The 17316-nt window shown below is 48.5% G+C and overlaps 1 protein-coding gene across 1 annotated transcript; it reads left to right on the forward strand.

The window, feature by feature from the left end:
• The first annotated feature begins 4476 nt into the window (after window positions 1-4476).
• On the forward strand, window positions 4477-12339 carry LOC308493349 (required for drug-induced death protein 1). The gene is made up of 2 exons (XM_081039354.1): window positions 4477-4853; window positions 9782-12339. The coding sequence occupies exons 1-2, from the start codon at window positions 4563-4565 to the stop codon at window positions 9899-9901; spliced, it is 411 nt and encodes a 136-aa protein (XP_080895480.1). The 5' UTR covers window positions 4477-4562; the 3' UTR covers window positions 9902-12339.
• The last annotated feature ends 4977 nt before the right edge of the window (window positions 12340-17316 follow it).

Consider the following 17316-nt stretch of genomic DNA (forward strand, 5'->3'; position numbering starts at 1 on the left):
TTGGTATTAAGTGCAAATAGCTCAGTCATTTTGCAAGTCTTCAGTGACTTTTGAATAAATGCAACCAAATAAGAGATAATTCCATTATACTGTTAATTCTTTTAAATGTTAGGTATCCCGGAAATTTAACGCTTTCTCCACAGGAGACTCTGGCTCTGCTTCTGACACAGAATGATTCAGAGGATTCTGGATCTGGCCATAGCACGTTGGGACGCTCTGAAGTCCCCATACATACTAAATGCTGTCGCATGTGACGGACGTGCGTGCACAAACCAAAATCATCCCATGGTGCTATCCAGGAGTGGTGACCGCAGGGAAGCCCTGGTGATAGAGGGAATTCCAGAGAGGGACGTGCCTCTGTCAGGCATGAGCAGCCAGGCATAGCAGCTGGCATTCCTGGACAAGTCACTGAGCTGGGTGGGCGGGCAGAGGAGGGGCCTTGCCTGGCACTGTAAGGCCACTTGGGGGAGGGGGCTAGGACAAACAGCCAAGCTTTTAGTTCCCAGTGTGGGCTGGCAGGCTGTATTGGAATCTGGAAGAGCCCCAAATTTAAAAATTAACAAATCACGTAGCCTGGTGATTGCTGCCTCACGCCCAGAATTGTGCTGAGAAAGGGCAGAGGAGGGGTACTGGGAAGCTTTCTGGAGCATTCGTTTGCCCAGTGGTTGGTGCCAAAGGTGAACCGAAATGCTGACACTGCTCCAATCCCTTCCCAGACCAAATACTGACAAGATCGAAGACTTTGGCCTCTTGACGTGGCCTCCCAGAAGTTTGAGGCTTGGCTGGCCAGAGGTAAGCCCAATCTAATTAGAGGGGTGGCCCAGCTGCCCCTGTCCTGTTCCCTCAGGTGGCCTCACACTACTCAGCCCCTTACAGCAGCCTGAAGACAGGAAACAGCTTGCTGTCTAGGGGAAAGAAGAAACAGAATTTCAAAGAGTTCTTCAGATTTCAGGTGAAACAATTTATGGAACACCCTTGTTTTACACTTGTAGTAAATGTTGGTTGTAACATCTTTTAACTGTCATCTCATGTTCACTTTGTAGTTACCTCAAGTCTTCCCTCCATCTTGGTACTGAAAGCCAACCCCTTAACTGAAATAAAAAATGTTCTGTGTCTGAAATTCCCAAGCTTGCATTCAATGGGATCTGCAGGAATGGGATTACCATGATATAGTTTTAAAGAAAATACTCAAAAACTTCAATGCAGATGTTAAATTTCTCCATTCTATTAGGTCATCTATTTTTTTTATCCCCTTTTGAATTGAAAGATAGTTAATATAGAAGGCCCCAAATTAAAAATACTCTTTTAAAAGTAAATGTTTTAACCTGAGAGGAGATGGGGGTTAATCATCCTCCCTTTGGGGGCTATTCAAAAGCTAGGATTCAGCTGGGCTTCAAAACTGCTCCCCCCTCACTTTAAATTGCAGCCTTTGAAAAAAAATTAAGCCTGTTGTATCTGTTTCATTGTTTATAATCAGTTCTTATCAGCTCCAAAGGTATTTCTTCTTGAGTCCAAGCCTTTCCTATAAAAATAAACTAAGAGTTTTAAACAACTTTAATTCATAAAACTTCAGGTCCATACAGGTCCCCCCCTTTTTTTCTGTTTTTCCAAATTCACACATTTATTACAGAGTAACAATTAAATAAGATTAAAAGGTAAAATCTTCATATGCCTACAAATGGAAACTTTGTTTTCAGTTAAATATATGTAACACTTTCTGTGCAAGTTATTCCAAATAAGGGACTGTTTTTAAGGCTGAGATCTCTAAGCATTGTTTTACTCCGTAACTGATGGTATATTTTCAAGAGTCTTAGCTCTCCAATGTTTTTGCTCCTTTGGAGGGCAGGTTTCTAATTCTTAGCAATAAGGACAGATTCCTATGGATTAGCACTCAGCATTCTTCCCACTCTTTTTCCTGGGTGCAGAGGCTAGGAGGTGAAAACAGTCCCGTGGGTACTGGAGGGAATTCAGCAAGTTAACTTATAATCAAGCACACTCCCTAGAGCTTTGGAAGGCAGAGTGGGGTGAAAGACCTGCTTTTGTATTTTTGCTGCTTCTGCTAGTAAATGTGGCCCTGCGGGTGTTGGATGTTTTCTGTGCCAGATATCAGGATCTGGTCTCCAATCTGGTGAGTATCAAGAGCCTGGCAGGAGATGTCTGTGTTTCGCCAGCGTAGACCTAGCAGGCATGGCTTGAGCTGGAACTCACTGTGAAGATGGCAGCTAAGGTGGTTTGTCCTTGTAGCCAACAGCCCTGGTGCTGTCTTCCTGGTGCCCCAGCTTCCTGACTGCAGTACAAGCAAAAGCTCTGTGACTGTTCTAGGAGGTGGCCCAGTGTGCAGCCTGCTCTCCCAGCCCTTTCGGTCATTTGGAAGCACTAAATGCCCTATACTGAATCCTGTCCCACGTGGCCATCTAGAAGGGCATACAGGCTCAGGATAGGAAAGCCAAAATGACCAGCAGGACTGCTAAGGAGGGAGTAGGTAATAGGGCAGGGGGGAGTGGGCATTTGCTGGGCTGTGGCCAGTGGAATAGAATGTTTCAGTGGGGGCTTCTAAAGAAACAAGGAAAGTGCCATCCAAACACCTGCCAGGTCCAGAGGTTGAGCCAACATCTTGGGTGGTCCCAGTGAAGGGAGAACTTTTCTGCCCTCTTCTCTGTTTAGAAGGGCCAGAAACCAGTTTGCAAGATTGGGAGCTGAGACACATCAGGTGGGGAGAACAGAAGAGAAACATTGCTTCCCTAATCCCCCTCTTACAGACACACAGCCCACATCAGGTGCTGCCTGAAGAAGGAGCAAGGATTAACTTTAAACCAAGTTCAAGGCTCTGAGTATTATATGGAGTTTGACATTGTAAGATTTACAATTACATAAATTGAGACCGTGTTTGCAGCTTGGGAACTTTTGATTACCACTGAGCAATCAGAAAAACTATAGGACTGCCCAAGTTTTCACCCAGGAGCGTAGGAAGCACTCCCACACTGGATAACTTTTAAAGACAATGGTAAGAAACCTAAAGATGGTTTCTAATTACATCTTGAGTCTGCATGCTGGTTATAGAGACTTAATCTGGAGATCAATTTTCAGTTGCTGTAGTGTTTTGCCTTTAACAAGCAAGCTAAATGTTGTTGTGACATTTGGAAAGTATTTTGGACAAAACACATTTTAGATCCCACGGGCATTCTACCTTTGTCTCCGTTTGCTATGCAGTCTTGGGAGGGGAGTATCTCTGAAGTCAGTTTTGTACACAGAAAAGGGACTGTTTAGATCTGCTTTAGTGTATAACTTAATAGTTACTTTAGTAAAGTTATAAATCCGCAAATCTACCTTCCCATAACCTTTTAAATTCAACGTGTCTATTTTATTTTATTTTATTTACAAGTCTAACAGAATTTAACAATCACTGTAAGGGAGTTTTACCATTCACTTACTTTAATTATCTTAACCATTTTAAGTGACTTTTACAAATTTAATGTATTTGATTTTCTTTTCAAATTCTTCAACCATGTGCAAGACTGTTTAATTCTTCTAAATATAGTAAATTAAACTTAGTTTTATATGCCTTTCCATTTAAACTTATAAGTCTAAGTCACTTGATTATATATACTTTAAGTTGGAATCACAAAACTAGTTTTTTTAAATATTTTAATCTGCTAAATTATAAATATCTTATCGATTTACAGCAATATATCCAAATCATTCTTAAATGTATTACACATTTTAATAATATTAAAGTAGTAATGGAATAATAACCCATATTATTTTATATTCAACTCTAAGTTTCCAAGCAATAAAAGACATTTGCCCACCTAAGAAAATAAGGCATCCTGAACAGGTTGAGATTCACAATATACAGAATGCATATCTACCAGAATGATATTCTTGAAAATTGTGATTTTAATGATTACGTCACATGACGTCTTATGATTGCACCAGAATTCGCCGGGCCCGTCCCCCTTGGTTTGCTCCATTTTTCACTGGCGTCAGACTGGGATTAACACCAAGGACACAGTGCTTCGCCTGAGTATTTCCTTAAGAGAGGTACCTAGAAAGGTATGGCCATTTTTCAGGACGTCTGATCCATATTTTCCAATTGCCTTCCCCAAAGCTTGTCACCCATCGGCATCCTATGAATACGGTATTACCACGACCATGTCGCCATACCTCCCCCAGCACGGAGTGTCATCTTCAGTACTATCGTCATCATCACTATCATCCGCCAGTTTGCACGCGGACCAATGAAGTCTCATTGTTTGGGGTTCATTATTTTTCGTGGCACGCGGTGGAACGCGGTTTGCAAGTTCAGGATGCCCTGACCTGTCGGCGTATCCCTCGCCCACAGGTGGCGATGCGGGCGGCGGGCTGAGCGCTCCCACCCCGAGGCCCAGCCCGGGTGGCGCCGCCGCAGTCCCGGGCCCCACCGCCAGAGGGCGCCGACACCTCAAGTGCCCCGCCCCGCCCCGTCCCGGCGGCCGGGCGGCTGGGGTGGCGCCGCCCGCGGGGAGCAAAGGTTGCTGTCTCCACACTCAGGCTCCGACCGTCGCCGGAGGGGCCGCGGCATCATGACGGTGGGAGCCAGGCTCCGAAGCAAGGCGGCGAGCAGCCTCCCGCGCCGCGGTCTCCGGGGGCGAGGGCGGGCGGAGGGGGACGAGGACACGACCGCCATCCTGGAGCAGCTGGAGCTGGGGGACGCGGGGACCGACGGCGCGGCGAGCGCGGAGCGCCCGGGGACCCGCAGCGCGCGGCGCGTGCACCTGGCGGTGCTGCCCGAGCGCTACGAGCCGCTGCAGGAGCCCGCGCAGGACGACCAGCCCAAGAGGAGGTACCGGCAGAAGCTGAAGAAGTACGGCAAGGTAGGGGCCACCTGCCGGCTGCTCTCAGCTGCCCGGGGCTGCCCCTGCGCCCCCCGCGGCCCCACCCCCAGCTTCTCGCCGGCACTCATGGCCAAAACCCCCAAAACGGTTCCCTCTGTGACCCGGGAAGTGAGGAAAAAGTCAGTTGCAGGTAACGATGGAAACTAAAGCAGAGGGGTCGCCGGGCCCCGCTCCACCTGCTACCCCCGTTGCTGTGACCCTGTTGCTAAGGGTCACTTAGCAAGGTGCGTCCTTATCCCAGGTGGGCCTTACACCCCTTGTGTCCTCGGCAGGACAGAAGTCAGTGTCCCGGCATTAGAGATGGGAATACTGAGCATGAGCGTGGTCAGGTGACTCGCAGAAGGTGACCCAGTTGGAAAGAAGAAAGTTGCAGCCCCGTTTATCTGTGTTCCCGCAACAGTCTCTCCCGGATAGCCCACTAGCTGAGAACTGTTTGGGTTAGTCCCCCACATATTCCCAAGATTATTTCCAGGGCCTGGAAACTCAACAACTGCACAAATATGCAGCGATCTGTGTGTTCTGGGACCTGTAAACTTACTGCCATTTGCCTCGAGTGTGGGTGAGGGGTGGAGAAATAGAGAGGGAATAGGGGCACGGATGTGGGATAAAACATCAGTGTCCTCCTTGGAGAGCAAAGCCCAGGTGCCCCTGCCTGGAAGCACTGGGAGCTGCTGTTGCTCCTGTTCCCTGCGGCTGAACACAGCCACCCAGGGGGAAATCCGAAACTCCTTGTGTCCTGGCCAAAGGCCGAGGGCCCCATCTGATTTATTGTCCAGTTATCTGTGTCGTGCAGTGGCCCTCATCAGACCTGACACCAGCCAGTCTCCATACCGCGAAGCTGAGGGTTATCATCCTCATCGAAGGTATATCAGCAGCTTTAGGAGCAGTATACAAGCCAGCAGAGATAAAATATATTAATACAAACTGTAAAGTTGGGACTTTCAGGTTTAGTGTCATGCTAGGATTAATCATCCTTCCTGGTCCCTGTTGAGCACCAAGAGGCCATCATTTGCCTCAGCTGGTGAGCTGATAATGTGGAGCTGTCAGCTCAGAGGCTGGCACTTGCAGGTGCTTTCTGGGTGCTCACTACGTGCCAGGCATTGCGCTCAGCACCAGAGATACAAAGTGGATATACCATACAGCCCTGCCCTAGAGAAATCCACAGCCTCCCAGGGAGACCTGGGGTAGCTGGGGCACCGCCCTGGGGCTGCACGGTTCAGACCTTGGCAGTGAATTCTCAGGGACGAGGCTATGAAAACAGGAAAGTTCTCAAATCAATGGTGAGATGAAAAGTGGGCTCAGAAGGACTTGAGGTTTCCCCGGGGAAGTTTGAGGTACTATTCTTCATACCCACGAGGATGGCTATTATCGAGAAAAAGAAAAGAAAACAGAGAAACTCCCAAATAACAAGTGGTGGCAAGGATGTGGAGAAATTGGAATTCTTGTGAATTCTTGGTGGAAATATCAAATGGAGCAGATGCTATAAACAATTCGGCAGGTCCTCAAAAAAGTGAAATATAGAACTACCCTATAACTCAGCAATTCCACTCCTGGCAATATACCCAAAAGAATTGAAAAGAGGTACTCAGACACACACATGTATACTTACACATGCATATATGTGTGCATATAATATGTACATGTATATATATATATATATATATATATATATATATATATATATATACATTTTCATAGTAGCCAAAAGGTAGAAACAACTCAAATGTGTATCAACTGATCATTTTGTATGTATAAACAAAATTTATACATACAGTGGATTATTATTCAACCATAAAAAGGAATGAAGTTCTGACACACGCTATAACATGGGTGAACCTCTAAAGCATGGTGCTAAGTAAAAGAAGGTCACATGCTGCATGTATGATTTCATTTATATAAAATATCCAGACTGGGGAAACCCAGAGAGACAGAGCACAGACTGGTGGTTGCCAAGGCCTGGGGAGGGGAAAGGGATGGAGAGCAGCTGCCTAATGGGTCCGGGGGTCCCTTGGGGTGATGAAAATGTTTTGGAAGTTCATAGACGTGGTGGTCACACAACACTGTGAATGTACCCAGTGCCACGGAATTGTTTATTTTCAAATGATTAGGTTTTATGTTAGGTGAATTGCACTTCAGTTAAAGAAAAAAGAAAAAAAAATCATCAGATAGACAGGGGGTGACATCCAAGGCGGAGGGAACAGCACGAGCAGAGATGAGGACACGTGAAAGCGCTAGCGTGTTACACACTGGTCCGGTAGACCCAGCAGGCCAGGGGAGAGAACATGGTCATGTGAGGGTTGGCTGTGCCCTTTCTGCCTTTCAAAACAAAAGCCAGTTTCAGCTTCCAGTTTTTCCGAAACAACCGAGTCGGTGAGACAGCTGACCCTTCTTTGCTGAAAATCCAGGAGAACAGCCACAGCTCAGCTAGAAACATGGGGACGTTTTTTCCCTGCTTTTGTCACCAGGTGAAACTTTATCTTACTTGGGCTCAGTGAATAACGAGTGACCTGGAAACAGCTCCACATTGAAGTCTTCTGCCCTATAATGAGGATCCAGTCAATGGGGGACCACATATACGACAGTGGTCCCGTGAGATTATCATGGAGCTGAAAAATTCCTGTCCCCTAGTGAGGTCCTAGCCATTGTAACATTGTAGCACTGAAGGGACCCGGAGTGGGTTGCCTGTCATACGTATAAAAGTACTATGCCTGCCACTGGGTGACAGCTGCCCGCAGTATTCAGGACAGTCACGCGCTGTGCAGGCTTGTAGCCCAGGAGCAGCCTAGGTGTGCTGGACCACATAGGTTGGTGTGAATGAGCCCTATGGTGCTCACCCACAGTGCAATCCCCTCATGATGCATGTCTCAGACGTATCCCTGTCTATTAAGCGACATGTGACTATATGAAGGAATGGCTGGCTTTTCCTTCAAGGAAAGGTGATAAAAGTTCCCATTCATCTGTGAACTGCCCAAATTCTTCACCCACGTCCCTTCCTGCTCCTAGGGAAAGGAAAATGTGTGGCCCTTGTGAGATGGGAAAGGATTGATCACACTGCCCTGCAGCCCCCTGGCTCCAACCTGGGGCCGACCCCGGTGCTGAGCTGGTCCAGTGTCCCCAGTTCATTTTGAAGGAATGATACTGGTCTTCATATGGTACCTTCATGGTGGTTGCAGTTCTGGGCTCAGGGAAGGGGAAGCGACATACGTTGGCTGTGCTCCCACAGGGTGCCTAGTGCTCTGTGCACACGTGGTCACGTGCATTGTCTCTGAATCTGCTCAACTGGGGACCCCATTTTGCAGTAAAGGAAACGGGAGTTTAAAGAAGTGAAGCTATTTGTTCAAGGCTGCGCAGCTAGAGAGCAGCAGAGCTGGAGGCCACAGTGTCACCTGGTCCCTGCCTGTGCAGAAGCAGTTGGGATGAGGGAGGAGTTGGGGTGAGGGAACTAACCCCAAAACTTAGCGTAAAATAAGAGGTGCCTTTCCCAGTCACCTCTGAGAGCCACAGGGGGAGGTGTGGATAAGGAAAGTCATTAAATTTTGTTAGTCGGGCAGCTAGAAGAGGGCTGAAGAGGGGAAACGTAGGGTGTGGAATAACCTTTAGCTCAAGAGGGAGAAAAGATTTGCCATGAGGCGTGGGCATTGGAGCCAGACTACCTGCACACCTACTGCGTCCATCCTCGGGCTATGCTCACCTCTCTCTGCCTCAGTTTCCTCATCTGTAGCATGGGCTGATGCACATCTCCTCCCTCAAATGATACTGAAATGGCTATTGATAGATATTTCACATTTCTTTGCCTCACGTATTCTCAAATCTGTGCTTTGACAGTGTTCCCACTAATGAGCTATTTCAGTAGTTTTTTCCCCCAAATTGCAAAGATGAAGTGACAAGCAGGGTTTTTTTCTTTTTTTTAAATACCAGCAGGTTTTTTCCCCTTTTTATTCCTTTTTTTGAATACCAGGCTGAGGATAATGGAAGTGCAGGTCCTCAAAACGTCAAGTCTAACGCAGGCCATCCGTGATTCTGGTGGCACCATTTATAAGGGACGCTCTTGAGTGTTAGATGTGCTGCCCAGAGGGACACTTTTGGTGTTGTTTCAAACAGGTTCCTCAAATTCTCCCACTGACTTTTTTTTTTTTTAAGATTTTTTTTGGGGGGGAAGGGGAACAGGACCTTATTGGGGAACAGTGTATACTTCCAGGACTTTTTTCCAAGTCAAGTTGTTGTCCTGTCAATCTTAGTCATGGAGGGCGCAGCTCAGCTCCAGGTCCAGTTGCTTTTGCTAGTTGCAGGGGGCGCAGCCCACCACAAGGGACTAGAACTGGCAACCTTGTGGTTGAGAGCCCACTGGCCCATGTGGGAATCGAACTGGCAGCCTTCGGAGTTAGGAGCATGGAGCTCTAACCGCCTGAGCCACCGGGCTGGCCCCCTCCTACTGACTCTTACTACCCTTTCATAGAGATGTAGCTCTTAGCAATATCACTCCCCCCTACACACACACACACACACACACACACACACACACACACAAGCATGCACCCTAATGTCTCCTTGAGAAGTCCACAGAGCAGTATCCCCACAATGAGGTGTGGGTCAGATGGGAATATACCCTGGACGTAGAGGGAGGTCCAGGCAGGCTTTGCCAGCAGCCTCACTGCTGTCTCCAAGACCTCAGAATTGTCTGGAAATATGCAGTGCTGGAAAGGCCTTTGCAAGGTGGTGACATCTGTTCTGAGCCCCCATGTGTTCTTGGGCCAGGGGTGGGCTTGAGACAAACCTGGAAACTTGCTAATTTGCCCTGGGAAAATGAGGCACCACAGTGATGCTTTCTGTAGGTCACCCTTGTGCCTGAGGAATTACAAAGTTGCTTAACCTGACCCTCTGCTCTTCTCTTTTCTTCCTAAAAATAGAACGTTGGGAAGGTCATCACCAAAGGATGCCGCTACATGGTCCTGGGCCTGCAGGGCTTCGCCGCGGCTTACTCCGCCCCTTTTGGCGTGGCCACCAGCGTGGTGTCATTTGTCCGCTAGTGGGAGCTGCTGAGGCGGATCCCTCCAGAATAATGGAAGCCTCTGCTGCCGGAGCCATGCAAATCCAGAAGCATCTTAAACTTGAACCCACAAGATACTTGGAAGAAGACAAAAAAAAAGGCCTTTCTTTGTTGAACTGGATGGACGTTGTGAATGGGACACCCCTACCCACCTGCTGAGCTGCTCACGTCTCTCCGACGCGGTGGGTCCTCTGGACAATCCCACCGAGAATTAGCTGGTATTAGGTTTGGGGATAGAGTTCCTTTGCTAGATGGCAGGGGACTGGCATGCAAGCAAACCCTTGACAGATGTAAGCACTCTGGGTGGCAAGCAGAGCGGGGTTAAGTGGGGGTGGTAAGGTGGAAAAATACGGGAGTGAGATAATTTGCTACATTCTTCTGGAAAGGCCAAAGGCCACGACCTTTCCACCACCTATGACCTTCAGGCACTCACAGCCCTTGGCGACTTGGGTTCTAAAGGCACCAAGGGAGCGGCTTGTTTCTGAAATCATGTCCCCCGTCTCCTTCCTTCCTCCACCCCTGTGTCACCAGCAGTTTAATTACAGGCTTGAGAAGAAGGAAGGAAGAAAAGTCTCTTTGAAGGCTGTGACACTTTGAAACTGTTCACAGTGTGTCGTGACTGTTTAAAGTAGATGAAAGCTTGTCACTGTCACCCTTCTCTGACATGAATGTGAAAAGGAATGGCAAGTTCAGGTGCAGCCTGGGTGGGTGGGGAAGGTCGAGGAAGGGAGTGCTCCTGACAGTTCATGGGCTCAGTCCAGCCCAGCCACATGTTAGCGGCTAGCCAGACTCACTCACATACGTGACTGACTGGTGTCCTGGGCCACCTGACTCAGGTGCCAGCAACATCGGCTCAACATCTCTACGCCATGCCAATGAAGGCTTGGGAGACAGGGAGACACTATATCTGGAAATGATGGTGTATGATTTAGAGAAGAAACCAGTAAGTAGGAAACAGGTGCAAAGGAAGTGGAAATAAGACAAAAGGACATTGGATGAGACAAGTGGAAGTGCAGGATCTAGTTCTGGGTTATCAGCATTGGGAAATCTTAGGTGGGCCAGGCCTCCGGCTCTATGAGGGACTTGCGGAAGCTGAGTGGCCAGAGGTGCCATGGCGGGTGCTTGAAACCCTTCTGAGGCCCATGAGCTCACATGGGCTGACTTTGTGGCATTCTCTCCACTTGTGTGCTGCCCATCTTGACCTCATCTCACTTGGATCCAAAGGTTAGGGTGGGCGTGGTCCTGACTCTCCCCCAGGATGACCCATGGACTTTCACTGGATCATTGGACAGGGAGGTGAAAGAAAGAGAGGTCCCTCTTGCCGTGCCCCCATGATTGGCCACTATTCTGACTTTGTTTCCAGAATATCCAGAAGTCCAAAACAGTTAGCGCTGACCAGGGTCAGTGGCAACACCGACCTGTTGCTCCTAGAAGTTTCTCAGGCCATGGAAAGGAGGCCTCTGGTTGTGCTTCACCAATCAAGCCCAACCAGATGGCAGTGGGATGTGGAGAAGTGGGAAGACAGGGGAACAGACAGAAAAAGGAAGGGGTTGAGGAAGAAGCTGCCGTCATGAAGCGAGACTCGGCTTCCCGTTCTGCAGGCTCACGTGGAGATGAACTTGGACCCAATTCCTGCATCATTAATATTGGTGAGGAAAAGGGAAAACAAGTATCCTCATTTTCGCTCAAATGATGAATGTGGATAATGGCACGTTCTCACACATGTAAGATAATTATAGCTCCCCTGTCCACCCTGGGATTCGGAAAGAGAAGAGATGTGAGTTGGAGAAAAAGCCAAGCACAGTTTCGTGGGAAAGTCAGGTCTGCTCTGCCTACTGGTCATAGGAAGGAAGCCGAAAGGAGGGAGCCCGCGGTGGGCATGGAGGACACCCCTCCCCCGGGGCCCAGGGATGCTGCCCAGCCCCAGAGACGCCCACTGAGTCTCTGGGGAAATGGAAATGTGAGCCCAGGAAGGGACAAGAGTGACTGAGGCCTGTGAGAGGAAGACCTTCCCTCCCTGCCCCCCAAATTGGAGATACCATCGGGTCAAGTGCATTTGGCCCTGCATGTACTTGAAGTACATCTGAAGTCTAGTTAAGAATTAACCCAGGAATTTGAAAAGTCAAAACCTCACAGGGATTGTCCTGGGAGCCAGATTCATGGGACAGAGATGAGCTTCACCTTGTTGCTCAGCCTGAGTAGTCACTTACTCCACGACGGGGCACCCGCATTGCAAATGATCTTCTTGCCTCTTGTTTCTATTCACTTTTTTTTTTTTTAAATATCAGGGCCCACACCCTACTGAGAATTGAGTTTTGGAGGTTTTGCTTTACATGCTTGATGTTGAGGCTTCTTTTGTATCCTTTTGTTGCCCTCTGGTGTAAATAAAACTCCAATTGGTTTAATTTTTTGCGTAGGAAGATTTTTTTTTTTGGTTCCCTCACTTTCTAGCCTTGCCTGAGAGATGCCAGCCAAGACTGTGGATTTCCTACAGCAGGTGACGGCCCATCGGGGGACCCCCCTGGGACAAGTGGAGAAGCCCAGTGAGGCTCTGAGGCCCAGGAGCGAGGAGAGAGGCCCCGACTCACCTGGAACTCTGCTTGGCTGGTACAGGTGGGGCCGTTCTCCACAAATCCAGCAGAGCAGGCTTCCCTGTGTAGGAGCTTCAGCTCACGCACTTGTTAAAAATGAAAATTTCCAGAACCTCCGATTTGAATTTAGAGATTTTCCACAAGTAGATTAGAAGATTCTGAAGCAGCTGTTTCTCTCCCTGAGCTGAGAAATGCTGGCCCTTTAGGGGCTGCTGCAGTTTGCACCTGCCAGGTGGCAGCCTGGGGTCTGGCCTGCCCGCTGCCAGCCCCGTGCTGGGCATGGGTCCCGTGCCCACTCAGTCCTCACAGCAGCGGTGGGAAAGGTCTCTGCCTCTGGGGTGCTCAGTGCCCTCAACCCTGCAGCTCCGTCTAGAGACACAAATCATGATCAGAATTGAACACCTCCAGGACTGCCTTTGCTTTCTTTAAAGGTGTTTCCCAGGTGAGCCCTCTCACATAACCCGTTCACAAGGCTCTAAACACATGCGTCTGGTTCAAGGCTGACATAAACATCAGGGCGAAAGTGCCAGCAGGCGTAGACCTCAGAGCTCACCCTTCCTGTCACTGGCTCTTTCATTCCAAACTGGACCACTTCCAGACTCACTTTCTTCATTTAAAATGGAGGGAAACAACTTAAATGGAGGGAGATAATTTGTTTTGTTTTTGTTTGGCTTCCTCTGAGAAATGTGTAGAATTGCCTCAGAAGTAGAAAGTGGTAAGATGGTAAGATAACACTTTTTTTTTTGGCAGGGGACTTAGGGATAGGAAAAAACACTTTACATGTTTGTCTTTAATCATTGAAAGAAACCTGAGTTAGGTATCATCATCATGCTCACAGTCACGAAACTAGGAAGCAGGGACACTTTCTGTTGGGGACGACACTTTGTGTATTTTGAGATCTCTAGTGTTTGAGGACAAAAGGGCATATAAGTGAAATTTCTTTATCGCCGTCATTTTTCCATACAGACACAGACGTGAACTTGTCTTTCTGTGTTTTCATTGCCGTAAATCAAAGAGCCATTCGTGTGACCCCACAAGCCCCCAGTTCACCTGCTTCTCGTTTCTGCTGCCCGTAGGATCAGAGAAGAGAAACAAAGATGCATTCAGCATCTACGAGGATGGGGTGTGCTGCTGCCTTAGTGACATCAGTTTATTTGATTCCCAATTTTATTTCCTTCTCATTAACAGAGTCAATGACACATGTGTCCTGAGCGTAAATGAATCAGGAGGTCTTCGCTAGAAAGAAATGGCAAAGATTTATTCAAGGGTCTTAGGGTTTAAAAACCAGAAACATAACTAGGCAATACCCAGACCGTTCCAAAGAAGAAAGAAAAGCTAAGAGTTCCTGTAGTAAAAAGTACATGCTTGAGGACACTCAGTCCTGCATTCTCATTAGCCTCTGGATTGGTCCGAGATGGTCATTTTCCACATGTCCAATGGTCTGGATAATGGATATCAGGCAGTCTAGACACGCAACATTCTTTCCTAAGTCCTTCAGGGGGTAATCCAAAGATTATTTATACATATACATATATATATATATATATATATACGCACAAACACATACGCATGTATATATACACATACACGTGTATGTATATGTGTATATATATATGTATATGTATACATACACGCACATAACTGGAGTTCAAAAGTTTAAGTTACCAGGCTAGTTAAAGCAAGAATAGAATTATTTCCTCATGCCTCAATCTACTTGATTTTAGTAATTTAGCAGCTTGACCATAGTGACCTCCTTTTAATTCTTCACTCTTTCATATAATGATAATAACAGATAATATTATAATTATCTGGGTTTTACGCAAAAACTAAAGCTCAGGGAGGGAGGGAATTTGCTCCCAGGCTATGGCGAGAGCTCACAGCTGTTCTCGTTCTGCCAGTTTCAGCTGCCACTCGTTTCTGTTTCTTCTCAGGCTTCTGTTACCACCCGTGACGTGAGGAAGAGGGAAGCTTTAAATGGAAGCACATCCAACTTGCATTCCTGGTTCCAATATTGTGGTCCAAGTACTTAAAAACACTCTAAAATGAGAGTGAAGGTGCTCACCAGCCCATCCTACTCTGGATTTTTGAGGTGCCGAGGTTGCTAACTGCTGATTGCCAAGGTCAGGGTACAGAAGGGAGAACATGGGGATGGGTCTGGGAAGGGCTCTGTGCCCCTGAGTCAGTGCGGTTGAATTTATTTTGTCACACTTCCTTTGCGTGATTTCTGTGGCAGCATTACTATTCCCATTGACTGGTAACTGTGTTCCCGTGGAGCCAGGCCTCCATCATTCACCGCAGGACGCAGGAGCCACAGGCCAGGCCCCAAGGCCAGCAGGAAGCCACCCTCCTAACAGGAAGAGTGCTGGCACTGCCTAACTTCAAATCCTTTAGCTGTGTGACCTTGGACAAGTTCCCCAACTCTTTCGAATTTCAGGATTTGATTTGGTGTCGTTTGTAAATACTATCTACTTTAGAGGGTTATTTGGAAGATTCAATAGGCATTGCACTAAGAATCGAGCGTGGGGACAGAGCCCCAGAAAGCAGTTTCCAGGCTCTCGGCCTCACATCGAAAGGTGCTGGCTCAGGTAGTAAATGGCCATCAACTGTGATTGGATGGCCATCAGCTGTAGCTAGTTGGCCGTCAGCTGTAACCAGTGAGCCATTGGCCACTAATATAACAGCCGTGGCTACGCTAGCAGAAAATGGGGGCTAGCAAGAGCTGATTGCAGAGAGGTGGATGCCGCCAGTGAGAATATAGTGATATGACTCCCCTATGTATGGCTCCGTGGGTGTTCCTTTTTGGCCTCACTATATCCTGCGTTCTTATGTGGGGAGCAGGAGCAGAGACCCCGCAGGAGACCCCACACGACACATGGCGCAGCGAGCAGGGTCCCCTGCACCACACCGAGTATGCAGGATATCTATCTTCCCCAGCTGCCCCTACCTGAAATTCAGGTCTTCCTTTGCCCCCGACCTAAGGGAAGCACAGAAAGAAAGCCTTAGAGAGCTCAGTGGTAACAGAATGGGAGTGAGGAAAAGGAGAGAGGACATACAACCTGCCTCTCCACCACCATTGGTGCTTTCCCCTCTTCTCCCTCAACTCATCCTTCATCCGCTGAGCGTGGCTTTCAGGTTCATGATGGGGACCGGAGTCGTATCTTTCCCTTTGCTTGAAAACAAACCCGCCTGGAGCTGTAGGGGCGAGAGGATCAAAGGCTGCAGAGGACAGAGATGAACAATTTATCCCAGAGGGGAGACTCCATGGGCAGGAAAGGGTTTGTTTGTAGTGTTTTGTCTCTTCCAAAGGAAGGACTCTGATCTTTCACTCTGAACTCAGTTTGTTTTGCCGGTGGCTGGTTTCCCAAAACTCAGACTGTCTTATCTGGAACACGAGATGCACAAGTCCTGTCAATTCCTCCAGCACCAGTGTTCAGAGGACAAGCAGGCTGCCTGGGGACCACTGGGAAGATCCTGGGGCTCTCGGGAGGGGTGCGGGGCTCACGGCACACATGCAGAGGACCTACTACTCAGTAGTAACCACTGTGAGAACCGGGAAGGTGAATCTGCACTTTCGTTAATCACCCGGGAGTCTCTTATTTGTTTGCGCTCATTCATTTATTCAACAAATCTGTTTTGAGCCCCTGTCCTGGAGCCCTGCTGAGGCCTTGGGCCATGGGGTCTTCATGGGCACGTGAGCAGGGGCTGTCCTGCCTGACGGGGAATTGAGAACCATCCTCTGTTAACACAGGATGCGGGGAGGAGGGATCCAGGTCTTGCTCTCAGCCCCAGGAAGTAATCTGAGCCCTAACCGGTCGCTTCAGCTCTCTGGACCCAGGCATCTTCTGTAAAACAGTGAGTTTGGCGTGCCTTAGTCCACCCTTGCTCTGGGAGTCTGAGTTTGAGGAATTGTCTCACATCTTTGCTCTTTGATCATTGCTTCTCTTTTATTTCAAGGGGTTCATTCCTTACTCTGCCTCCCTCTTGACCTCTTAAGGAGCTCTCCAGGCCACTCTGACATTCACAGGCCTGCAGCCTGCTCTCCAGCAGCCCCTCCAGGAGGAAACAGAAACAATGGGGATCACTTCCCCAGCAGCCTCTGGCCCCCCGCCAGGAGAGGTACCAAGATGTTTTTCTGGCACAGCTATTTCCCCGGTCCCACCACACCCTCTGCCCTGCTCTCTCTCCTGACCAAGTTCCCCATGGCAGAAGGACTGCCGGGGTTGGCCAGGGGAAGCCACCCCCTGGCCTTTGTCCCGGCTTTCTGGGACAAAGCCACCTCCCAGCCTGGTGCTTGAAACTGTGCTTCTCTCTCTCTCTCTCTCTCTCTCTCTCGGCTCAAGGCCGCTTCCTCCCTGAAAACTTCCCTGATCTCAGCTGCTGGAATGAGTCAGTGCTTCTGGGAACGGCAGCGTTAGGTGTGTCCTGCGTACACTGTCTCTGGCCTGATGTGTGCATAGAGTAGGTGCTGGATAAGTGGTTGGGTTAGGGGTGGGGGGAAGATGGGAGGGAGAGAAGGAAGGAAGAAAAGAAAGAAAATAGCACAAATTTCTATAGGAAGCTTGGTGGTACCTCTAGGGCAAAATGGGTCCCTGTTTATCAATTTTATGGCCAACATGAGACAAAAATCTGTGGAGAGTGTGTGGGCCCTAGGCACGTCCATTGGAAGCCCCGTGAAGGAATGAGGACATAGGCTATTAATTAGCAAGGTCTCCCTGTGTGATTGTTGATAGCACTGAAAAAAGTCTCTCAGAACGAACCTGCTGCTGCCCTCAGCGGCCCCTCCTCCTGAGTGTATAGAAAGTGT

Source organism: Rhinolophus hipposideros (assembly GCF_964194185.1).
Source record: "Rhinolophus hipposideros genome assembly, chromosome: 26".
In the NCBI taxonomy this organism is placed as follows: Eukaryota; Metazoa; Chordata; class Mammalia; order Chiroptera; family Rhinolophidae; genus Rhinolophus; species Rhinolophus hipposideros.

Coding starts and splice junctions, on each gene's coding strand:
- LOC308493349 (XM_081039354.1), top strand. CDS start 4,563: ATGACGGTGGGAGCCAGGCTCCGAAGCAAGGCGGCGAGCAGCCTCCCG. Junction 4,854..9,781: donor AGCTGAAGAAGTACGGCAAG/GTAGGGGCCACC, acceptor TCCTAAAAATAG/AACGTTGGGAAGGTCATCAC.